The following is a 24897-nucleotide window of genomic DNA, read 5'->3' on the forward strand; positions in this document are numbered from 1 at the left end:
ATATTCAATCTCTTGCTTTTTAACCTTCTGTGCCTGGACATGTTAAAATACTTCTGCTTTTTAGCTTCCCAATCAGCTATCCTCATCTAACCAGCAAGACTAAATAGATATATTCTTTAGTGCACTGATTATGAAGGGTTTATTCATCTTAGAAAATTCTTGGCTAAATGAACTAACTCAGATGTAGGAGAGGTTAAGGGAACACTAACTCAGACATAGGAGAAACAAAAAAATCAATGTCCTGAAATTTAATATACACTACAATTGCTCTTTCAGGGTAAAAAACAAAAATTCTCAGCATTTAAGGTTAATAATTTATTGGACCATGGGCAGTACATTGAATTTATGATACAAAGTACCTAATAAAAGCCATAGATTCTTTATTAACTGATACATGCCTAGAAATTACTGACTAAATCAGATGTTCTCTAGTATTAAAATAAGCCAAGTAGTATCAAACGTGGACCATGTCTTGATTTGACAAAGATACAAATGTATAGAACCATTTTAATTTTCTGACACTTTGGGCTAGCTGTGCCCCAGCAGTATGAGTGCTGTTAAGAAGAATCATGCCCAAGGCCTCTTTCCATTATACCAGTACATAATAGGATATGGCTAATCAGTTTGACCAAAATCCATGGTTGTGATTGTTCAGAAGATATCGCAGTTCTGTCTCAGTTTAGGTAAAACCCAAATGGTTAGTTAATGAATAAATTAACATGTTGAAAAAAACATATTCTGTGAGAACAGACTTCAGTATGAGCAGGCTGAGTCAAAAATAGCCAGAGATATTTCAGATGCTGTTACTTATCTTTATTTGTGGCACTTAAAAGTAACAGATTCAAAAATGAAATCATGTTAAATACAGACTTGTTGCTGACCTTAAGGGAGCTGTGACTACAAAAATTCCTATGAATCAATATATCAATCGGGTTTTATTGCTAAAACTGTTAGCTAGTATACATTTTTTGAAAGTATGATTTTCTCTATTTCTGCTATCCTGTGTTTACTAGCTGCATTAAATAAGAAATGAGATGACATTTTTCTTAGTAGCAAGAGCAAGCTATGAGACTTGAATAAATGCTCAGTGAAAGCATACTCATGGGTCAATAAGTGACTTCATTCTAGAAGTCAACATACACACAACCAAAGCAAAGATACCTGGGAAAATAAATGATGACTGACCTCTTGTTGCTGGAAGACATCTGTGTATTTGCCCAGGCCCAGTTTGCTGAAGAGCTCAGGGAGGTCAGAGCCTTTGAAAGAGCTATTTAGGTTACAGCCATTGCTTCCTGTCAGCGAGGAAATGCAGTCCATGTAATTGCTACTGCTGAGATAGTGTTCCGCTGAAAGGCAAAGGAGAGACAGGCTTGAAGTGTAAATGCCCAGAGAGAACACGGTTTAATGAAAAGTTTTAATCACCTAAATATTTCAAATTTCATTGCTCAGCTGAATAGAGCAGTAGCTGTAGAAATACAGCAATCCTTTACTGAAATATTGGCTTTTCATTAAGGAAATACTGGTTATTGCTTTCAGCAAGGCTCTTGCCATTTAAAAGGCTCCACTTGGGAGGCAGAAATTCAGCAACAGTGCCTCTGTAGTTAATAATCATTCATCATATTCTCCCTGAGTAGTCAGAAGCATTTGTTGTTTATAATTGATTTGATGTGAATTAAATGAGGAGCTGGAAAAAGGATCCCTGGGACAAAATAAAGTTGTAGAAAGTTATTACAAGTCCAGGCCCCTTTTGGATGGCAGGGTGGCTCTGTGTATCTACAGCTGCGTTTTCCTTTGGTGAAAGGAATTGTATGACATTGCAACACATAAATCCTGTTCTGTAGAAAAATATAATTGGGTAGCAAGGTCACAAAACAGCACACTTCCAAAATTAAGAGTAATGTATCAACTGATAGGAATGATGCTGGGGTTCCTGGATTTAATTTATGACAAAAATAAATCTGTCTCTTGGGAAACCTTTGAAGATGGCAATGCTGAATTTTGCCTTGGTTCTGCAACTGCTTTGGTGGGCAAAGGTATCCACATACTGTGGCTCACAGACCCAGTGAAAAGCAGGGCTGGGTGATGGACTATTGAACCATGCCAAGTAAGTCACACACACACACACACACACACACACACACACACACACACAGTGCCATGGAAATTTTAGCAGAGTGCAGGCATTCTACCTCCCAGACCAGAGCTCTTGCCTGTGTGGGAAATCTGTCTTCTTACACTAAAGATGTGGCTTCAGGAGAGACTCCCAAAGAGGTAAAGGAGGACGACACTGACCAAAGCCAATCAGATCCATCTAGTCTACTCTGGAGATCCGTGCATCTGCCAAACCTAGAAATCTTGTTCTGCACTGTTTTGGGTGCCACTGATTGCTTTCTCCAGTTGTTTTCATCTCCCAATTGAGATGTCCTTTATGATCCTCAAGCAGAAGGCATTTCCTGATAAGGTTTCTTTTTTTCATAAAGATAGCTGTTTATCTCTTGGGGTGAAATGTGTAGAGAAAGGACCCAAAACCAAACCCCAAGATACTGAGCCTTGGGACACTCCACCATTTACAGGTGAAGCAGAGGCCCCAAAGTCATAAAAACATTTTGAGGAGGAGTGATTATTGAGGTACCAGGTCAAAGGTGACACAAAGCGGATGGCAATAAGCAAACTGCGGTGAGTGACCATTGGATGTGACAACATGAAAGTGGCTATAAGGCTGCCCATACAATTTATAGTTCAAATGATACATTTACTTTTTATTTTTTTGAGAGTAAAAGAGTTACTAAGAATTATGCTGCAGCAACTGGTATAAATAGGGACGCCCAGGGAAAATGGAACACATTGGTGATCTTGATAAGGGTGTTAAGAGAAATTATCTACAACTGTGCTGTCAATACAGTAGCCATTGGCCACATATGTCTACTGAGCACCTGAAATGAGGCTAATGGGAATGAAAACGCTTTGTAAGTACAAAAAACACTGCAGATTTTAAAGACTTTGTACAACCTAAGAAAGAATGTAAGCGATCTCAATATTTATATTGATTACACATTTAAAAGGAATCTTAACATATGTTGGGTTAAATTAGTAAAATTTTTAAAAACAAGTGCTTAAAAATAAAATGTTCATAGTGATAAATGTTCAAAATCGCCTATAACTTACTTTTACTTAGTGTTTTTGTTCTTAACTACTTGTAGTTTCTACAGTCTCTTAAACTCCCTACACCCTAAAAAACTGATGAAACCCAAATGACTGTTCTTCATTAATCATTTCTTTTTATTAATGTATCCTCCGTCTTAATCCTGAACATCAGTTCAAACTGGTACAGTCAATTTAATTATCCAATGTTAAATGAAGGGACAGGAGATAAAGAGAAGCACCAAATGAATGTATCTTGGGCTAGAGACTGGGCATCATTTACACCCCTCCATCTGTGCCTGGCACCAGCCTGACTCTCAGCTCGATCATACTGTCAGTGGTGGAGCATCCAGCCACTAACTAATAGAAAGTCTCCAGGCTACTATTGACAGTGCATTTAGGGATGAGAGAGTTGACCGTGCTTTCTTATTTAGACTTGGCCAACAACCTGATTCCTGATTGCTTACTTCTTTCAAATCTGAGACTCCTGACAACACAGCCGGACATGATCGATAGTAACATAACAACTGAGTGTCTACCAGGCTCAGCTGGACTGCCTTTCTTCAAGGAGTCTTCAAATACTCTACGTGTTTCAGGATTCCAGATTTGTCAAAACCCCTGCAAAAAGGTATTGGGGCATAGCTTGTGATGACAGTGTCAGCTCTCCTCTGTTTATACAGTCCAGGAGTATGGGTGCTGATGTAGATAAAACAATGGGCTCATGCTGAGTTACAGTCAGATTTGCTAAAAGCCAGAGCCCCGATTCCGTAATTTTTTTTTCCTGTTTATGCTAATTCAGCAACATCCATTTACAAATTCAAACCCTGCTGTTCACCTTTAGTAGCCACCCACTAGGCACTCTTTCTTCAATGGTTTAAGATGCTAATTGAATCATTTTTCTCAACCACTTTTTTTAATTTTGAGACAGGGTCTCATTCTGTCACCCAGGCTGTAGTGCAGTGGCTCAATTATTGCTCACTGCAGCCTCAAACTCTTGGGCTCAAGCAATACTCCCACCTCAGCCTCCCATGTAGCTAGGACTACAGGCACATGCACACCACCACTCCCAGGTTTTGTTGTTGTTGTTTTAGTAGAGATGAAATTTCACTGCGTTGCCCAGACTGGTCTTAAACCCCTGAGCTCAAGCTATCATCTCACCTTCGCCTCGCCACGTGCTGGGATTACAGGCGAGAGCTGCCATGCCTGGCTTCTCAACTTTCTTACATCCTTGTCTTTTCGTTATCACCTGGATGGATGTGTGTGCATTACACATTCATGCATTCCTTTCACAAATTTTTACTGAGCACCTACTACAAAGTGTCAGACAGTCCACCAGGTATTAGGGAAGAGGTAACCAATAAGGCAGAACAGAACAGAATGCCTGACATGTGGGCACTTCATAAATGTTTATAAAATGAATGAATATGGTCTTTGGCTGGTGGAGCACAAATTCCACAAAGAGATACAGATACGTAGATAAATAATTACCCTTTGGTATGGCAAGTGCTAGAGTGAAAGCATGCACAAAATGCAGTGAAAGGAGAGAACCAGGTGGCCTGCTTCTGGTGGTCTGCTTCACTGGGAGAAACGAGGACGTCTTCACAAATGAGATGGCATGTGAATTACACCAAGCACTTGAAGTCAGAGAGGCCACAGTGATACTCCAACTCAAATACATTCTAAACTGGGTATACCAAAAAGTGTGAATAAAACACAAAGCTCACTTGATTTGTTTTGTTTACGCTTAGGGCTGCCAATAGAAGCTGCAAAGTCACTATGACTTGTGGGTCCAATTCCATTTCGGTCTCTCCAGTTATCAGATTCGCTTCCACTTCCCAAGTGCTCGCGACTGTTGGATCGTGAAAGGGACATTGATGAGCCCTGTAAACAGACAAGGCCAGATAAGGAAATGTTTAATCAGGTGGGTTTCTCAGGGTGGGAGGAGAAAAGCATCCCCATCACACCACTGCCATTTACTTCTCTTGCCAACCACTGCAGCTACTCATGAGTGCTGACTCCCAGGAAGGCTGTGGTACCTGCCTACAGCCTTTGCCCTGCACCACCAAGGACACCTGGTAATTTACACAGTGCAGTCTTGTTCTTTCATTATGGGGATAGATTATGAGGTGGAGTTCTGAGATCTCCCAGTATAATCCCTTCTATAAAATTTGGAAGAGTGTTGAGACTCCTTCCAATTTTGGAGACCACAAAGCAAATCTTCCACATGGTAGAGCAAAGATCCTCTGCCTTGTGATACACAAGAAGTCTGCCCACTTCTATCTACCTCTACAATGTCCCAACTGCCTCCCTAAGGACCACTTTATTCTATTCTTGCTGCTCATCCCCCATAAGCCATTTTCCATAAAGCAACAAGACTGATTTCTTAAAATGCAAATTAAAACAAACATGCCTCTGTGTAAAGTCCTATAACTTATTTCCACTGTGCCTTACCATAAACTGACAGGCTCCATAATCCAGCCTCTGCCTCTCTCCAATCTCATCTCTGATGCTCCCCAACCCTACCCACGTCTGCTCCAGGAACTCACCAGCTGGTTCTGGGATGATCGTACCAGCTGTTCCCTTGGCCTACTACTCTTTCCCTAGATCATCATGGCCATTGCTTGCCATCTAGGTTTTAACTTGAATGTCATCTGCTCATAAGGTCTGCTTTATGACCACCCAATCTAAAGCAGTGCTGTTTTTTATGTAACAGAGGATCTTGTTACCTAAAGCTTTCTTGTTTGTTTTGTGTTTCTCTCTACCTACCAGAAAGCTCCATCTGTGAAAGCAACAACCTTGTATTCAAGCAATGTATTTCCAGTGTATAAAATTGTGTCTGGAACTAACATAAGATGCTTAGTATTTGTGGAATTACTGAATTAATCTCAAAGATTCCTTTCCCTATAACTATGGAATACCTTTGCTAACTTTTGGGAATGGGTATAGGAAAATGAAGTTTGAAACCAAAAACTGGCATTTCCAATGAAAATATCTTTATTTGTATATCTTTGAAAAAATATCTTGAAATTTCTACTCCTAGATTTGTAAGATTTAAAATAATCGAACAACTTCATTACTATCAGTGCTAGAGAATTGAAAGCCCTCTTTGATTCTCAATGCAGGTTTTTATTTGCTCTATGTGATCATTACTCATGCTTTTAAGAGATGGGTGGCAAAAAGAAAAGGAAAATCCCAAACCTCTTTGTAGCTTTATTGATGAGGCAGATTTACTGCAGGTAAAATCAGCCTTTTGTTTGCCTTTTGGTAATCCAATATAAGAAGACAGGGATAGGGTCATATTTTAGAATCTTGGATAAAACAAAAAAGCTTCTTATCAAAAAGATCTCTTGGAAATTAATTTCTCAAAGTGCCCTAAAACTGGAAAAAAATTGCTCAAGCTGAGCTTCTCAATAATACTGAATACAGAGTTTGAAGTATCAAATTCTTGCCTCAAGCAAAGTTGCTACAGCAGGAAACATTTGGTCCCTGGCACACTGAGTAAGCAGCCCTCACCCATCAGGACCTATTGGTTAAACATGCTTGTCTTTTTACACATAGGCATTCTCTTTGTGCATCTGGCTTTTTCTTTTGAAAAGGAAAAAGAGTAGGAAAAAGGAAGGTGTTTTTAGCTACTCTCCAACTTAAAACCACTAGTGCCATAGCATAGATGTGCTATTTTAATAAAAATCTCCCTCTATACTTTTCCCCAGGCCCTTCCCCTCTTCCTAATCTACAGAGGCAATCCTCACTGAATGCCCTATTTTTAGTCCTTTCAAGCTATGGAAGAATAATGGAAAAGACACACACATGCAGGTAGCCACTTCTGCAGAATATAAGACCATGCTATGTGAGGGGTCCTTTTCTTCCATTTCAAAGAATTTGGGATACGTGAGGAAAAGCTCAAGTCTAACTTTCATACCAGGGAGAATCTACACCACCATTCATAAAAACAAACAAAAAGTGATCATGTCTTTCCATTAGTAGCACTTAAAAAAACAGTGAAGAAAAGCAAATTACATGGTTAATACCCATGCTCCAATCCAGCAGGTTTCACCCACGACCTCTCCAAAATTTCAATGTGAGTGTCAGGCTGCTAGACACCAGCCAGGATGATGGGGCAGACTAGCCCAAGATAGCCAAAGCAAGAAAAGCCATAGGAAGAAGTTCAGCCATGGTGTCAGGGACCCTGCACAGCTCTGCCTACAGAAAGTGATCTTGGATCTACATGTCTTTGGGCAAGTACTGGAGTGGAAGAGCCTTGTGGGCTTCTATGCCTTTTCCTGCCCTTACCCTCATAGGGTTACATCCCTTTACAGCAGGGCTTCCTGTGGGACACATGCATCCCAATTATACTAGGTTCTTGCTGAAAACACAGATAGATATAAGGTTCTCACTCTACCTGTTGAGTGAGATCCTAGGAGAAGAGTCTAGATTATTAAGCTCTCCAAGTGATTCTTAAGTTCATAAAGTATGGCAACATGGCTCTAGATAAGTTACATACCACCCTTTGCTATGGACTCTCTTGGGTTAAATCATTAAGAAGGGGAGTGTAAGTAACCTTGAGTAAGACACTTAGCCATTCTGAGCCCCTGTTTCCTCACTAGGAGTTTGTGGGGATTGAATAAAATTGTGGATGAACTAAAGGAGTGTGATTTAAGATAATCACTACTATTTTCTTAAATTCTTATGTGTTCATATAATACTCTAAGATATTCCTTTGAATATAAAAAAGTATATCTAGGTTGAATGTACAGAAATACTTCCACTAATAAGCATTCATAAACATAATCTCATCTTTCAGCAAGCCCTTTGTTTCCTTCAGGACAGAGGAAGTCCTCCACTGGAAATAATAGCCATTCAATATCAGTAAGAACTGGCCAGGCATAGTGGCTTACTCCTGTAATCCCAGAACTTTTGGAGGCCAAGGTGGGTGGATTGCTTGAGCCCAGGAGTTTGAGACCAGCCTTGGCAACATTGCAAAAACTTGATGCTACCAAAAATACAAAAATAAGCCAGTCTCAAAACATGCTCTCAAAATAAATAAGTAAATAGATTAACATTTAAATATTAAACAAAATTTAAAAATTTAAAAGAACCTCATGCCTGTAATTCCAGGACTTTGGGAGATCAACACAGGCAGATCACTGGCGGTCAGGAGTTTGAGACCAGCCTGGCCAACAGAGCCAAACCCTGTGTCTAACAACAACCACCAAAAGATTAGGAGGGAAGATCCAAGATGGCCAAATAGGAACAGCTCTGGAGTGCAGTTCCCAGCAAGAATGCAGAGGGTGAGTGATCATCGCATTTCCGAACAAGTTTTTACTGCACATATGCCAGGACATTCCAGGAAGAAAAGCACCATGAGCCTCCAGCATGGCTGTTTTGGCCAAAACAGCAGGTCTCCACACAAAAACTCATACAAATCAGGGCACCATTTCAACTGGCACCTGGAACACCTGGAAGACAGAGCTGCCCATTCAACTGAAATAAAGAGTGAAACAAGGAGCCAAGTGATCTGGCTTGGTGGGTCCCACCCCACAAAGACCAGCACTCTGAAATGCTCTGGATTGAGAGTTTCACAGTAAGCACAGCTGAACTCAGGACAGTCCAGCTCTGTCGGGGGGGGAAGGGCGTTTGCCAATACCAAAAAGTTTTAACCACACCTCTACAAACAAAACCACAAGGAAGTTCACACAGCAGCTGGGCAGAGCCCATGACAGCTCAGAAACGCCTCTGCTGGCAGACTGTGACTAGGCTATGTCCTCACTGGACAGGGCATCTCTGAAAAAAGGCAGCAGCACCTCAGGAGCTTATAAATAAAGCTCCAACTTCCCAGGACAGAGCACCAGGGAAAAAAAGGCAGTTACGAGTTTCACTGTAGTAGACTTAAACATACCTGCCCAGCAGCTCCAAACGGAACAACAGAGCTCACAGCTCAGCACTTGAGCTCCTATAAGGGACAGACCATCTCCTCAAGCAGCTTGCCGACCCCCCTATATCCAAACAGACACCTCATAAAGAGCTCAGGCTGACATCTGGTGGGTCTCCTTCAGGGACAAAGATAACAGAAGAAGAAAATGGCAACAACCCTTACTGTTCCGCACCCACTGCAGGTGATCCCCAGGCAAGCAAGGTCTGGAGTAGACCTCCAGCAGTCCTAAAGCAAAGGGGCTTGACTGTTAGAAGGAAAACTAAAAAACAGAAATAACTTCATCAGCAACACAAAGGATGTCCACTTAGAGACCCCAACCAAAAGTCACCAACTACAAAGACCACACATAGATAAATCCACAAAGATGTGAAGAAACCAGTGCAAAAAGGATGAAACACCCAAAACCAGAATGCCTCTCCTCCTCCAAGGGATCACAACTCCTCACCAGCAAGGGAACAAGGTTGAATGGACATTGAGTCTGATGAACTGACAGAAACAGGCTTCAGAAAGTGGGTAATAACAAATTTCTCTAAGTAAAAGAACATGTTCTAACCCAATGCAAAGAAACTAAAAATGTTGAAAAAAGGTTTGATGAAATGCTACTGAGAATAAACAACTTAGAGAATAACCTAAATAAATTTATGGAGCTGAAAAACACAACAGGAGAACTTTGAGAAGTATACACAAAACAGCCAAATTAACCAAGCAGAAGAAAGGATATCAGAGATTCAAGACCAACACAATGAAATAAAATGAGAAGGCAAGATTAGAGAAAAAAGTAAAAAGAAATGAACAAAGCCTCCAAGAAATATGGATTTATGTGAAAAGACCTGATCTACCTTTGATAGGTGTACATGAATGTGACAGAGAATGAATCCAAGCTGGAAAACACTCTTCAGTATATTATCCAGGAAAACTTCCCCAACCGAGCAAGGCAGGCCAACATTCAAGTCCAGAAAATACAGAGAACACCACAAAGATATTCCACAAGAAGAGCAACACCAAGGCACATAATTGTCAGATTCATCAGGGTTGAAATGAAAGAAAAAATGCTGAGGGCAGCCAGAGAGAAAAGTCGAGTTACCCACAAAAGGAAGACCATCAGACTCGAAGCAGATCTCTCAGCAGAAACCCTACAAGCCAGAAGAGAGTGGGTGCCCATATTCAATATCCTTAAAACAACTTTCAACCTTGAATTTTTTTTATATTGCATTTTAGGTTTTGGAGTACATGTGCAGAACATGCAAGATAGTTGCATAGGTACACACATGGCAGTGTGACTTGCTGCCTTCCTCCCCTTCACCCACATCTGGCATTTCTCCCCATGCTATCCCTCCCCAGCTCCACCCCACTGTCCCTCCCCATTCCCCCTGAATAGACCCCAGAGTGTAGTGCTCCCCTCCCTGTGTTCATATGTTCTCATTGTTCAACACCGCCTATTAGTGAGAACATGTGGTATTTCATTTTCTGTTCTTGTGTCAGTTTGCTGAGAATGATGTTCTCCAGATTCATCCATGTCCCTACAAAGGACACAAACTCATCATTTTTGATTACTGCATGATATTCCATGGTGTATATGTGCCACATTTTCCCTGTTCAGTCTATCATAGATGGGCATTTGGGTTGATTCCAGGTCTTTGCTATTGTAAACAGTGCTGCAATGAACATTCGTGTGCATGTGTCCTTATAGTAGAACGATTTATAGTCCTTTGGATATATATCCAGTAATGGGATTGCTGGGTCAAATGGAATTTCTATTTCTAGGTCCTTGAGGAATCACCACACTGTATTCCACACAATGGTTGAACTAATTTACACACCCACCAGTAGTGTAAAAGTGTTGCTATTTCTCCACATTCTCTCCAGCATCTGTTGTCTCTGGATTTTTTAATGATCGCCATTCTAAATGGCGTGAGATGGTATCTCAATGTAGTTTTGATTTGCATTTCTCTAATGACCAGTGATGATGAGCATTTTTTCATGTTTGTTGGCCTCATGTATGTCTTCTTTTGTGAAGTGTCTGTTCATATCCTTTGCCCATTTTTGAATGGGCTTGTTTTTTTCTTGTAAATCTGTTTTACTTCTTTGTAAATTCTGGATATAAGTTCTTTGTCAGATGGGCAAACTGCAAAAATTTTTCCCATTCTGTTGGTTGCCGATTCACTCTAATGACTGTTCCTTTTGCTGTGCAGAAGCTGTGGCGTTTGATTAGGTCCCATTTGTCTATTTTGGCTTTTGTTGCCAATGCTTTTGGTGTTTTGGTCATGAAGTTCTTGCCTACTCCTATGTCCTGAATGGTTTTGCCTAGATTTTCTTCTAGGGTTTTTATGGTGCCAGGTCTTATGTTTAAGTCTTTAATCCATCTGGAGTTAATTTTAGTGTAAGGTATCAGGAAGGGGTCCAGTTTCTGCTTTCCGCACATGGCTAGCCAGTTTTCCCAACACCATTTATTAAACAGGGAATCCTTCCCCCATTGCTTGATTTTGTCAGGTTTATCAAAGATTGTATGGTTGTAGATACGTTGTGTTGCCTCCGGGGCCTCTGTTCTGTTCCATTGGTCTATATCTGTTTTGGTACCAGTACCATGCTGCTTTGATTACTGTTGCCTTGTAGTATAGTTTGAAGTCCGGTAGTGTGATGCCTCCTGCTATGTTTTTTTACTTAGAATTGACTTGGTTATGTGGGCTCTCTTTTGGTTCCATACAAAGTTTAAGGTAGTTTTTTCCAGTTCTGTGAAGAAGGTCATTGGTAGCTTGATGGGGATAGTGTTGCATCTATAAATTCCTTTGTGCAGTATAGCCATTTTCACGATATTGATTCCTCCTAACCATGAACATGGAATATTTCTCCATCTGTTTGTGTCTTCTCTTATTTTGTTGAGCAGTGGTTTGTAGTTGTCCTTGAAGAGGTCCCTTATGATCCTTGTAAGTTGTATTCCTACGGTATTTTATTCTTTTTGTAGCAATTGTGAATGGCAGTTCATTCTTGATTTGGCTCTCTTTAAGTCTGTTATTGGTGTATAGGAATGCTTGTCATTTTTGCACATTGATATTGTATCCTGAGACTTTGCTGAAGTTGCTTATCAGTTTCATGAGTTTTTGGGCTGAGACAATGGGGTCTTCTAGATATACTATCATGTCATCTGCAAATTGAGACAATGTGGCTTCCTCCTTTCCTGTTTGAACACACTTTATTTATTTTTCTTGCCTAATTGCTCTGGCTAGAACTTCCAGTACTATATTGAATAGGAGTGGTGAGAGAGGCCATCCTTGTCTAGTGCCAGATTTCAAAGGGAATGCTTCCAGTTTTTGCCCATTCAGTATGATATTGGCTGTTGGTTTGTCGTAAATAGCTTTTATTATTTTGTGATACGTTCCATCAATACTGAGTTTGTTGAGGGTTTTTAGCGTAAAGGGCTGGTGAATTTCGTCAAAGGCCTTCTCTGCATTGAGATAATCATGGGTTTTTTGTTTTTGGTTCTGTTTATGTAGTGAATTACATTTATAGACTTGCATATGTTGAACCAGCCTTGCATCCCAGGGATGAATCCTACTTGATCATGGTGGATAAGCTTTTTGATGTGCTGTTGCAATCGGCTTGCCAGTATTTTATTGAAGATTTTTGCATCTATGTTCATCATGGATATTGGCCTGACGTTTTCTTTGCTTGTTGAGTCTCTGCCGGGTTTTGGTATCAGGAATGATGTTGGTCTCATAAAATGATTTGGGAAGGATTCCCTCTTTTTTGATTATTTGGAATAGTTTCAGAAGGAATGGTAACAGTTCCTCTTTGTGTGTCTGGTAGAATTCAGCTGTGAACTCATCTAGACCTGGGCTTTCTTTTGTGTGGTAGGCTCTTAATTGCTGCCTCAAGTTCAGACCTTGTTATTGGTCTATTCATAGTTTCGGCTTCCTCCTGGTTTAGGCTTGGAAGGACACAAGTGTCCAGGAATTTATCCATTTCTTCCAGGTTTACTAGTTTATGTGCATAGAGTTGTTTGTAATATTATCTGATGGTTTGAATTTCTGTGGAATCAGTGGTGATTTCCCCTTTATCGTTTTTTATTGCATCTATTTGGTTATTCTCTTTTCTTTTTTATCAATCTGGCTAGTGGTCTGTCTATGTTGTTGATCTTTTCAAAAAAACAGCTCTTGGATTTGTTTTTTTGAAGGGTTTTTCGTGTCTCTATCTCCTTCAGTTCTGCTCTGATCTTAGTTATTTCTTGTCTTCTCCTAGGTTTTGAGTTTTTTTCATCTTGCTCTTCTAGCTCTTTCAATTTTGATAATAGGGTGTCAATTTTGGATCTATCCACTCTTCTCATGTGGGCACTTATTACTATATATTTTCCTCTAGAGACTGCTTTAAATGCGTCCCAGAGATTCTGGTATATTGTGTCTTTGTTCTCGTTGGTTTCAAAGAATTTCTTTATTTCTGCCTTCATTTCATTGTTTATCCAGTCAACATTCAAGAGCCAGTTTCCATTCCAACATTCAAGAGTTCAGTTTCCATGAAGCTGTGTGGTTCTGAATTCATTTCTGAATTCTGAGTTCTAACTTGATTGCACTGTGGTCTGAGAGACTTATGATTTCAGTTGTTTTGCATTTGCTGAGGAGGGCTTTACTTCCAATTATGTGGTCAATTTTCAAGTAGGTGTGATGTGCTGCTAAGAAGAATGTATATTCTGTGGATATGGGGTGGAGAGTTCTGTAAATGTCTATCAGGTCTGCTTGTTCCAGGTGTGAGTTCAAGTCCTGGATATCCTTGTTAATTTTCTGTCTGGTTGATCTGTCTAATATTAACAGTGGAGTGTTAAAGTCTCCCACTATTATTGTGTGGGAGTCTAAGTCTCTTTTTTTTGCTTTCCATTTGCTTGGTAAATCTTCCTCCATCCCTTTATTTTGAGCCTTTGTGTATCCTTGCATGTGAGATGGGTTTCCTGGATACAGCACACTGATGGGTTTTGGATTTTTATCCAATTTGCCAGTCTGTGTCTTTTGATTGGTGCATTTAGTCCATTTACATTTAGGGTTAATATTGTTATGTGTGAATTTGATACTGCCATTTTGATGCTAAATGGCTGTTTTGCCCTTTAGTTGTTGTAGATTCTTCATTATGTTGATGCTCTTTAGCATTTAGTGTGATTTTGGAATGGCTGGTGCTGGTTGTTCCTTTCTATGTGTAGTGCCTCTTTCTGGAGCTCTTGTAAAGCAGGCCTGGTGGTGACAAAATCTGAGTACTTGCTTGTTTGCAAAGGATTTTATTTTTCCTTCACTTATGAAGCTTGGTTTGGCTGGATATGAAATTCTTGGTTGAAAGTTCTTTTCTTTATGGATGTTGAATATTGGCCCCCACTCTCTTCTTGCTTGTAGGGTTTCTGCCAAGAGATCTGTGAGTCTGATGGGCCCCCTTTGTGGGTGACCCGACCTTTCTCTCTGGCTGCTCATAGCATTTTCTCCTTCATTTCAACCCTGGTGAATCAGACAATTATGTGCCTTGGGGTTGTTTTTGCGGAATATCTTTGTGGTGTTCTCTGTATTTCCTGGACTTGAATATTGGCCTGCCTTGCTAGGTTGGGGAAATTTTCCTGGATAATATTCTGAAGAGTATTTTCCAGCTTGGATTCATTCTCTTTGTCACATTCAGGTACACCTATCAGACATAGATTAGGTCTGTTCACGTAGTCCCACATTTCTTAGAGACTTTGTTCATTCCTTTTTGTGCTTTTTTCTCTAATCTTGCCTTCTCGTTTTATTTCATTGAGTTGATCTTCGACCTCTGATATACTTTCTTCTGCTTGGTCAATTTGGCTGTTGAGACTTGTGCCTGCTTCGCAAAGTTCTCATGTTGTGTTTTTCATCTCCATCAATTCACTCATATTCCTCTCTAAGTTGTCCATTCTTGTTCTCATTTTCTCAAATCTTTTTTCAAGGTTCTTACGTTCTAACTCAATGCAAAGAAACTGTTCTTTTAGCTTACGGAAGTTTCTCATTACCCACCTTCTGAAGTCTACTTCCGTCATTTTGTCACAGTCATTCTCCGTCCAGCTTTGTTCCCTTGCTGGTGAGGGGTTTTGATCCCTTGTAGGAGGCTAGGTGTTTTGGTTTCAGGTGTTTTCCTCCTTTTTCCGCTGGTTTCGTCCCATCTTTTTGGATTTATCCACCTGTCGTCTGAGTAGTTGCTGACTTTCCGATTAGGCCTCTGAGTGGACATCCAGATTGTCGATGATGTAGTATTTCTATTTCTTAGTTTTCCTTCTAACAGTCTAGCCCCTCTGCTGTAGGACTGCTGAGGTCCACTCCAGGCCCTGCCTGCCTGGGGAACACCTGTTGCAGCTGCAGAACAGTGAGGATTGCTACCAGTTTCTTCTTCTGCTATCTTTGTCCCAGAATGATGCCTGCCAAATGTCAGTCTGATGAGTCCTCTGTGAGGTGACTCTTTGGATATACGGGGGTCAGGGGGCTGCTTGAGGAAACAGTCTGTACTTTATAGGAGCCCAAGTGCTGAGCTGTGAGCTCCACTGTTCATTCAGGGCTGCTAGTCAGGTACATTTAAGTCTGCTGCAGCAGAACTCATAGAGCCCCTTTTTTTCCTCAGGTGCTCTGTCCCAGGGAGTTAGGGCTTTATTTATGAGTATGTGTTGCACTGTCCTACACAGCAAGGAGGCAGTCTAGTCACTGCCAGCTTGCAGAGGCTATGCTGAGCTGCTCTGGGCTCTGCCCTGCTGCCGAGGGCTCTGCCCTGCTGCTGTGTGTAATTCCCTGTAGTCCTGTTTATATGGGTGTGGTTAGAACTGCTGTGGCAATAGTGGCCCACCTCTGTAATCTCAACCTCGAATTTCATATCCAGCCAAACAAAGCTTCATAAGCGAAGGAGAAATAAAATCCTTTATGAACAAGCAATTGCTCGGGGATTTCATAGCCGCCAGGCCTGCCTTATAAGAGCTCCTGAAAGAAGCACTAAACATAGAAAGGAACAACCGGTATTACTCACTCCAAAAACATTCCAAATGGTAAAGAGAACTGACACAATGAAGAAACAGCATAAACTAATGGGCAAAACAATGAGCTAGTATCAAAATGGCAGGATGAAATTCACATATAACAGTATTTACCTTAAAGGTAAATAGGCTAAATGCCCCAATCAAAAGACACAGACTGGCAAATTGGATAAAAAGTCAAAACTCTTTGGTGTGCCATATCCAGGAAACCCATCTCACATGCAAGGACACACAAAGAATCAAAATAAAGCAAAGAAAAGCAGGAGTTTCAATCCTAGTCTCTCATAAAATAGACTTTAAACCAACAAAGATCAAAAGAGACAAAGGAGGACTTTACATAATGGTAAAAGGATCAATGCAACAAGAGCTAATGAGCCTAAATATATACTCACCCAATACAGGAGAACCCAGATACAGAAAGCAAGTTCTAAATGACCTACAAAGAGACTTAGACTCCCACACAATAGTGGGAGACTTTTACACTCCACTGTCAATTTTCTGTCTCGTTGATCTGTCTCATATTGACATAGATACCCAGGACTTGAACTCAGATCTGGACCAAGCAAACCTGACAGACATTTATAGAATTCTCCACCCCAAATCCACAGAATATACATCCTTCTCAGCACCACATCACAACTACTCTAAAACTGACCACATAATTGGAAGTAAAGCGCTCCTCAGCAAATGCAAAACAACTGAAATCATAACAGTCTCTCAGACCACAGTGCAATCAAATTAGAACTCAGGATTCAGAAACTAACTCAGAACCACACAACATCATGGAAACTGAATAACTTGAATGTTGACTGGATAAACAATGAAATGAAGACAAAAATAAAGATGTTCTTCAAAACCAACGAGAACAAAGAAACAACATCCCAGAATCTCTGGGACACACTTAAAGCACTATCTAGAGGAAAATTTATAGTAATAAATGCCCACATGAGAAGCAAGGAAAGATCTAAAATCAACACCCTATCATCAAAATCGAAAGAGCTAGAGGAGCAAGATGAAAAAACTCAAAACCTAACAGAAGACAAGAAATAACAAAGATCAGAGCAGAACTGAAGGAGATAGAGACACAAAAAAAAACCTTCAAAAATTTAATAAATCCAGGAGCTGGTTTTTTGAAAAGATCAACAAAATAGACCACTAGGCAGATTAATGAAAAGAGAGAAGGATCAAATAGATGCAATAAAAAACGATAAAGGGGATATCACCACAGATTCCACAGAAATACAAACTACCATCAGAGATTACTAACAAACAACTCTATGCACATAAACCAGTAAACCTGGAAGAAATGGATAAATTCCTGGACACTTGCACCCTCCCAAGACTAAACCAAGAAGAAGTCGAAACCCTGAATTGACCAATAACAAGGGCTGAAGTGAGGCAGCAATTAACAGCCTACCAAGCAAAAAAAGCCCAGTTTCATATGGGTTCACAGCTGAATTGTACCAGACATACAAAGAGGAGCTGGTACCACTCCTTCTGAAACTATTCCAAACAATCCAAAAAGAGGGAATCCTTCCCAAATCATTTTATGAGACCAACATCATCCTGATACCAAAACCTGGCAGAGACTCAACAAGAAAAGAAAACTTCAGGCCAATAACCATGATGAACATAGATGCAAAAATCTTCAATAAAATACTGGCAAACCAATTGCAACAGCACATCAAAAAGCTTAACATGATCAAGTAGACTTCATCCTGGGGATGCAAGGCTAGTTCAACATACAAAAGTCTATAAACATAATTTACCAAATAAACAGAACCAAAGACAAAAACTACATGATTATCTCAATAGATGCAGAGAAGACCTTCAACAAAATTCAACAGTGCTTTATGCTAAAAACTCTCAATAAACTAGGTGTCGATGGAATGTATCTCAAAATAATAAAAGCTATTTATGACAAATCCACAACCAACATCATACTGAATGGGCAAAAACTAGAAGCATTCCCTTTGAAATCTGGCACTAGACAAGGATGCCCTCTCTTACCACTCCTATTCAATATAGTGTTGAAAGTTCTAGCTAGAGCAATCAGGAAAGAAAAAGGGTATTTGATTAGGAAAGGAAGAAGTCAAATTGTCTCTATTTGCGGACAACATGATTGTATATTTAGAAGACCCCATCTTCTCAGCCCAAAATCTTCTGAAACTGATAAGCAACTTCAGCAAAGTCTCAGGATACAATATCAATGTGCAACAATCACAAGCATTCCTATACACCAATAACAGACTTAAAGAGAGACAAATCAAGAATGAACTCACATTCACAATTTGCTACAAAAAGAATAATATACCTAGGAATACAACTAACAAAGGATGTAAAGGACCTCTTGATGGAGAACTACAAACCACTGCTCAACGAATTAAGAGAGGACACAAACAGATGGAGAAACATTCCATGCTCGTGGTTAGGAAGAATCACTATGGTGAAAATGGCCATACTGCCCAAAGTAATTTATAGATTCAATGCTATCCCCATCAAGCTACCAATGACCTTCTTCACAGAACTGGAAAAATCTACCTTAAACTTCATATGGAACCAAAAGAGAGCACACATAGCCAAGTCAATTCTAAGCAAAAAGAACAAAGTGGGAGGCATCACACTACCTGACTTCAAACTATACTACAAGGCTACAGTAATCAAAACAGCATGCTACTGGTACTAAAACAGAGATATAGACCAATGGAACAGAACAGAGGCCTCGGAGGTCACATCACACATCTACAACCATCTGATCTTTGACAAACCTGACAAAAGCAATGGGGAAGGGATTCCTTGTTTAATAAATGGTGTGGGGAAAAGTGGGTTGCCATGTGCAGAAAGCAGAAACTGGACCTCTTCCTGACACCTTACACTAAAATTGACTCCAGATGGATTAAAGACTTAAACATAAGACCTAGCACCTTAAAAACCATAGAAGAAAACCTAGGCTATCCCCATCAGGAATAGCCTATTCAGTACATAGGCATAGGCAAGGACTTCATGACTAAAACACCAAAAGCATTGGCAACAAAAGCCAAAACAGACAAATGGGATCTAATTAAACTCCAGAGCTTCTGCACAGCAAAAGAAACAATCATTAGAGTGAACCAGCAACCAAGAGAATGGGAAAAAATTTTTGCAATCTACCATCTGACAAAGGGCTGATATCCAGAATCTACAAAGAACTAAAATAAATTTACAAGAAATAAGCCCATTCAAAAGTGGGCAAAGGATATAAACAGACACTTTTCCAAAGAAGACATATATGAGGCCAACAAACATAGGAAAAAATGCTCATCATCACTGGTCATTAGAGAAATGCAAGTTAAAACCACATTGAGATACCACCTCATGCCAGTTATAATGGCAATCATTAAAAAATCCGGAGACAACAGATGCTGGGGAGGATGTGGATTTACACTATTGATGGGAGTGTAAATTAGTTCAACCATTGTGGAAGACTGTGTGGTGATTCCTCAAGGACCTAGAAATAGAAATTCTATTTGACCAAGCAATCCCATTACTGGGTATATATTCCAAAGGATTATAAATATTAGAAAGACACATGCACACATATGTTCATTGCAGCACTGTTTACCATAGCAAAGACCTTGAACCAACCCAAATGCCCACTGATGATAGACGGAACAAGGAAAATATGGCACATATACACCATGGAATACTATACAGCCATAAAATGTGATGAGTTAGTGTTCTTTGTAGGGACATGGATGAATCTGGAAACCATCATTCTCAGAAAACTGACACAAGAACAGAAAATCAAACACCGCATGTTCTCACTCATAGGTGGGTGTTGAACAATAAGAACACATGGACCCAGGGAGGGGAGCATCACACACTGGGGTCTGTTGGTGGGGACTAGGAGAAGGAAAGCAGGGAGAAGAGAGTTGGGGAAGGATAAAATGGGGAGAAATACCAGATACAGGAGACAGGAATGGAAGCAGCAAACCACACTGCCATATATGTACCTATGCAACAATTCTGCATGTTCTACACATGTACCCCAGAACCTAACGTGCAATAAAATATATTTAAAAAACTAAATCATAAAAAAAATTGTAAGTGCCAGTAATCCCAGCTACTTGGAAGACTGAGGCAGAAAAATCAGTTGAACCAAGGAGGCACAGGTTGCTGTGAGGCAAGTTTGCACCTCTGTACTCCAGACTCTATCTCAAATCAGAATAAAGATGAAATAAAAAAATTTTTAAATATCACTAAGAACTGACAACACATCATGGTAATCACTGGATGCCCTCTCCAATGCCCTTCTCAGCACAACCTGAATGAGACGACTCAGATGAGTGACGTCACTCACCAAACTATACATCTGGTCAGTGGTCGTTATCAGAACATTGTACTTGACTGCTCCATTAACAAAATGAACATCATTTTTAACTTGTCCTCTTATTGGTCTTAGAAAGCAGAACGGAATGAGCATTTCTAAAGTAAATATTTCATCTTTGAAACTGGAGGAACACAGTCAATAACCTAGCACACTTCACTCTGTCAAAAGCAAGGATGGGCTGAAAGGGGTAACCATACATCAGGTGAAACTCTTAAGAATAAGCACAGCAGTTTTATGGTCTCTGCTAACAAAAAAAGATGTTTATTTTCTCTGTGTTAAAATGGAAGAAAGAAGAGTGTACCTCCTAGAGCCTCATCATTTTTCATAATGTTCCTGCATTCTGCTGCTGAAGTAACTTCAATCTTTAAAATACAGCCTGCCAGGTTGCGACTATACCTCTGACAATGAAATTCATAGGAGACTATTTCTTTTAATTTTTTAATAGTATTTTCTTTTTCATTTACTCAAAAGACACAAAGAAAAAAGCAGCATGTTTGCTTTTGCATTTCATCAAGAGACTAATTTATTACAAAGAAACTGGGTGGAGAAAAGGTCAATCTACAAATACTAGTTATTAGACTAATAATTGTGAAACCCTTAACCAGTATTTGTTTTTCGTCCTACAGTGCTCTCTCTGGGTGAACACTGTGACTCTTGAATTAATCATTTTCATCCATGTTTGGGTCTGTACTCCCCTAGCATTGTGTATGTGTGCACACACACTCTAGCCCCACCCCCACCCCCACTCCCAAAGGCTTAGAGCCAAAATCTGATACTTTGAAATGGAAAAGGCCTGCTTGGTGAATCACGTGTAGCCTGGCTGAGGAGTAGGGAACTCTGTATCCCTCTTCCATATGGTAGGAATGCCAGCTTCCCAGACTCAACCCAAGCAGTGTAGCCAACATCTGGGAAACATAAAAATTTTGGAGCTTTTGTTTGAGATACTTCTTGCTGTGTTCTTGGCACATCTGAACACACTGAATTTTTAACTCATATTTGAAAACCTATTTTTGTTGAATATTTTCTTTTTCCCCCTTTGTTGGCCTTGCTAATGAAACCCTTGGATAAAAGGACTCTTTATACATTTTTATGGAATATTACATCTGCTCTTTGCTTAGTCTCTCAGCCCTATACTAATCATTTATGACACAACTCACCCTTAACAAAACACACATCCAAATTTACATCTCTTTAAGAGCTGATCAACAACTTTGAGAGAATACAGATAAAAGATCATAATACACAACAATGCATCAGTATGTTTATAGGAATAAAAATAAAAACAAGTGACCACTTATTATCTTTCCTAAAGTACATGAAGAATGAGGGTGGGGGAAGCACTGTCCTCTTTTGCTGAGAGAACAGACAGGAAGAATGGGTAGGACATCACTCCACAAACCTCATAAGTGGTTGTCATTGTGGGCTTATAGGACACATGATTGGCCCTTCTCAACTCCTTGATAGTTTCAGCTGGCATGGATTTAGAAAACCCCAGGCCACTCCAGGTATTTGTGGGTGTTCTGACCTCCGTCACCACTGGTTTCTTTAACATAGCTTTGAAAACAAAATAACACCAATGCTTGGTATGTTTAATGCATTTCTTAATTAAAATACTGGTAAGTGTCGTTTCTTTAATATATATGAAGAAATTAACACCGAATGTTATTTCTTAGCACAAAATGCCTAAAAATATCTTAATGAAACATTTTATCCAAAGTAATGATAAATGAAAAAAATGCTACATTATTTCTTAATTGGTCTAATGCTAAACCATTCAACAAAATATATTCAATGGAATTCAACTTGAACCCAAATATTCTAGATTTCTTTTCATGAGTATCCAAGTTCTCAATTCACCATGAGTAGTCAAAAGTCAGTTATGAGTGTACTAAAAAAAAATCAAGTATAGATTCGTGTATCACATACCTTTGGTGGCTAACAGCTTCTTTTGTTCATAGTCAAATGCCTGAAAATGAAACAGAAAATATCTTTATTGACAGCCTCTCCAAATATCATGCCAATACTCCATGGTTAGAGAACAAAGGTTTTGACTGTGATCTGTCTGAGACATATGTGAAGCTTTTCACAATAATGTGACAGAAATACAAGGTAAGTTTGATAATTTTAAACATGCTTCCAACACTAATTAATTAGTAATAATAAGTTACCTCTTCTGACTATAATTTGGCTTTAAGAGTTAGAGTTTTTCCTTAAAGAAAAAAAATCTTATTTACCATAAATATCAAACACACCAGAGCCAATGTCTGCTAGAGTATAAATAGCCTAATAATAATAATGCTGAATTTTGAAATAATACATTTCCAAAATGTTGTCATGTATCTATTGGTCTCATTAGGGTCTCAAAAATCCCCTCTTCATTTAGGTAAGCATGGCATGATATCAAGATAACCTAAGAAATTATTTAACCTAACTGGCATAGTCTTTGCTTTCGAAGTGAGATAAATGGCAAATGTCTAACTTTAACCTATAATGGCATTAAGCAATGCCATAAAATTAAACCTAGTTACTGTTTATTGTACAGGGCTAGGATGGCACCATTGATTCATTCCATCAACACTGAATGAATAACTATGATGTAGTCAAGTCTATGTAAGAACCAAGATAGATCATTTTGAAGAAAGTAGTGCAGATACAGCTACATTTCAAATCTTTTCTGAGCGTTATCAGCCCTCCAATTTAGGAAATACCTAAGACTAGATGTAAGCATGTCTCAAAGGCCTACCAGGAGGACCAATCGGCAAAAGCTTTTTAACCAGAAAGACTATACCATCATATACAAGGTAACTCTATAATCTATGGTCTGAAACAGGACATTTCTGGTGAAATGTGCTGTGAATAACAATTAGGTCAGGAAAATAAAAGTAAACAGGGGCTGTCCCAGATAAACAAGGAATGTGTTTTTTTTCTTTTTTTGAGACAGAGTCTTGCTCTACTGCCCAGGCTGGTACACAGTGGCATAATTTCAGGTGACTGCAACCTCTGCCTCCTGGGTTCGAGTGATTCTCCTGTCTCAGCCTCCCAAGTAGCTGGGACTATAGGCACCCACAACCATGCCTAGCTAATTTTTGTATTGTTAGTAGTGACAGGGTTTCACCATGTTGGTCAGGTTGGTCTCAAACTCCTGACCTCAGGTGATCTGCGCACTTTGGCTTCCCAAAGTGCTGTGATTACAGGCATATAAGCCACCATGCCGGGCCAACTTGCAGTCTTTGGAGGGCTGAGAAAGAGAAGTAACTATAAACTAAATTAAAAAGTGAGATAGGTGTAGAAAGAGAGCTAGGGATATAGCATTCCAAGAGCAATCAGGAGATAGAGATCATTTTCAGCCAAGGAAATCAGGGAAGTTTTCAATCTTTCTCCCTGTCAATGCTTAGTGAATATAATCATTGATTTCTTAGTGATTCTGAGTCAGCTGTTCACTAACAATATAAATAAATCTAGTTAAGCTGAAACTCAAACATCAAGACCATGCTCACCCATCCTAAAAGAAAGAAACAAGAAATTGGTTCACTGCAGGTATAAACCTGATGGAAAAGGTGACAAGAGCCATAAGACAAAAACCACTGAAAGATTATAAAGGGGATTTGATATGTATTAAATAAATTGTACTTCATATTAACTGAAAATACATCCACCAGAGAAAATGTAATAAATATTTTTTATTTTATTTATTTTTAATTTTTGAGACAGGGCCTCACTTGTCGCCCAGGCTAGAGTGCAGTGGTGCAATCTTGGCTCACTGCAACCTCTGCCTCCCAGGCTCAGGTGATCTTCCCACCTTAGCCTCCAAGTAGCTGGGACTACAGGTGCATGCCACCATGCCTGGCTAATTTTTTAGAATTCATTGTTGAGTTGGGGTTTCACCATGTTGTCCAGGATGGTCTTGAACTCCAGGACTCAAGCAATCCACCTGCCTTGGCCTCCCAGGGTGATGAGATTATATGCATGAGCCACTGTGCCCAGCCTTAAATGTCTTTTTTTTTAAACACTGACATATCATAAAGTCCATGGCTTTCATAAAAAGAAAAAAATTTCATAAAAAAACTTTAGAAAATGTTTCAAATGCAAAAGATTAAAAGAAAGACAAGGACCAGGCATGTTATCTCACAGCTGTAATCCCAGCACCTTGGCAGGCCAGGGCAGGTGGATCATGAGGCCAAGAGATTGAGACCATCCTGGCCAACAAGGTGAAAATTCATCTGTACCAAAAATACAAAAAATGGCTGGGCATGGTAACGTATGCCTGTAGTCACAGTTACTCGGGAGGCTGAGGTAGAAGAATCGCTTGAACCCAGGAGGCGGAGGTTACAGTGAGTGGAGATCACGCCACTGCCCTCCAGGCGACAGAGCGAGACTTCATCTCAAAAAAAAAAAAAAAAAAAAAAAAAATACAAGCAGGCAAAAACTTCAGATTGCACTAGAATTACAGTAATGTAA

The 24897-nt window shown here is 39.7% G+C and overlaps 2 protein-coding genes across 21 annotated transcripts in view; one reads left to right on the top strand and one right to left on the bottom strand.

The window, feature by feature from the left end:
* The window catches only part of LOC128929302 (uncharacterized), a 397062-nt gene that overhangs the window by 339862 nt on the left and 32303 nt on the right, over positions 1–24897 (top strand). For 6 of the 9 annotated variants that reach the window (XM_078345946.1, XM_078345945.1, XM_078345944.1 and 3 more), the window contains 2 exons: positions 3576–3769; positions 4890–5021. In XM_078345946.1, coding sequence (XP_078202072.1) covers positions 3576–3769; positions 4890–4901 — 206 coding nt within the window. In that variant the 3' untranslated portion in view covers positions 4902–5021. Of the gene's footprint in view, positions 1–3575; positions 3770–4889; positions 5063–22439; positions 22549–24897 lie in introns of those variants that run through there. The other 3 variants (XR_013524975.1, XR_013524974.1, XR_013524972.1) reach the window with 1 other exon arrangement.
* The window catches only part of BICC1 (BicC family RNA binding protein 1), a 318114-nt gene that overhangs the window by 12365 nt on the left and 280852 nt on the right, over positions 1–24897 (bottom strand). For 11 of the 12 annotated variants that reach the window (XM_078345931.1, XM_078345934.1, XM_035266223.3 and 8 more), the window contains 4 exons: positions 22366–22405; positions 21839–21993; positions 4866–5022; positions 1186–1346 (listed from right to left, as the gene is read on the bottom strand). In XM_078345931.1, coding sequence (XP_078202057.1) covers positions 1186–1346; positions 4866–5022; positions 21839–21993; positions 22366–22405 — 513 coding nt within the window. Of the gene's footprint in view, positions 1–1185; positions 1347–4728; positions 5023–21838; positions 21994–22365; positions 22406–24897 lie in introns of those variants that run through there. The other variant, XM_078345935.1, reaches the window with a different exon arrangement.

Source organism: Callithrix jacchus, chromosome 12 (assembly GCF_049354715.1).
Source record: "Callithrix jacchus isolate 240 chromosome 12, calJac240_pri, whole genome shotgun sequence".
NCBI classification, from domain to species: domain Eukaryota; kingdom Metazoa; phylum Chordata; class Mammalia; order Primates; family Cebidae; genus Callithrix; species Callithrix jacchus.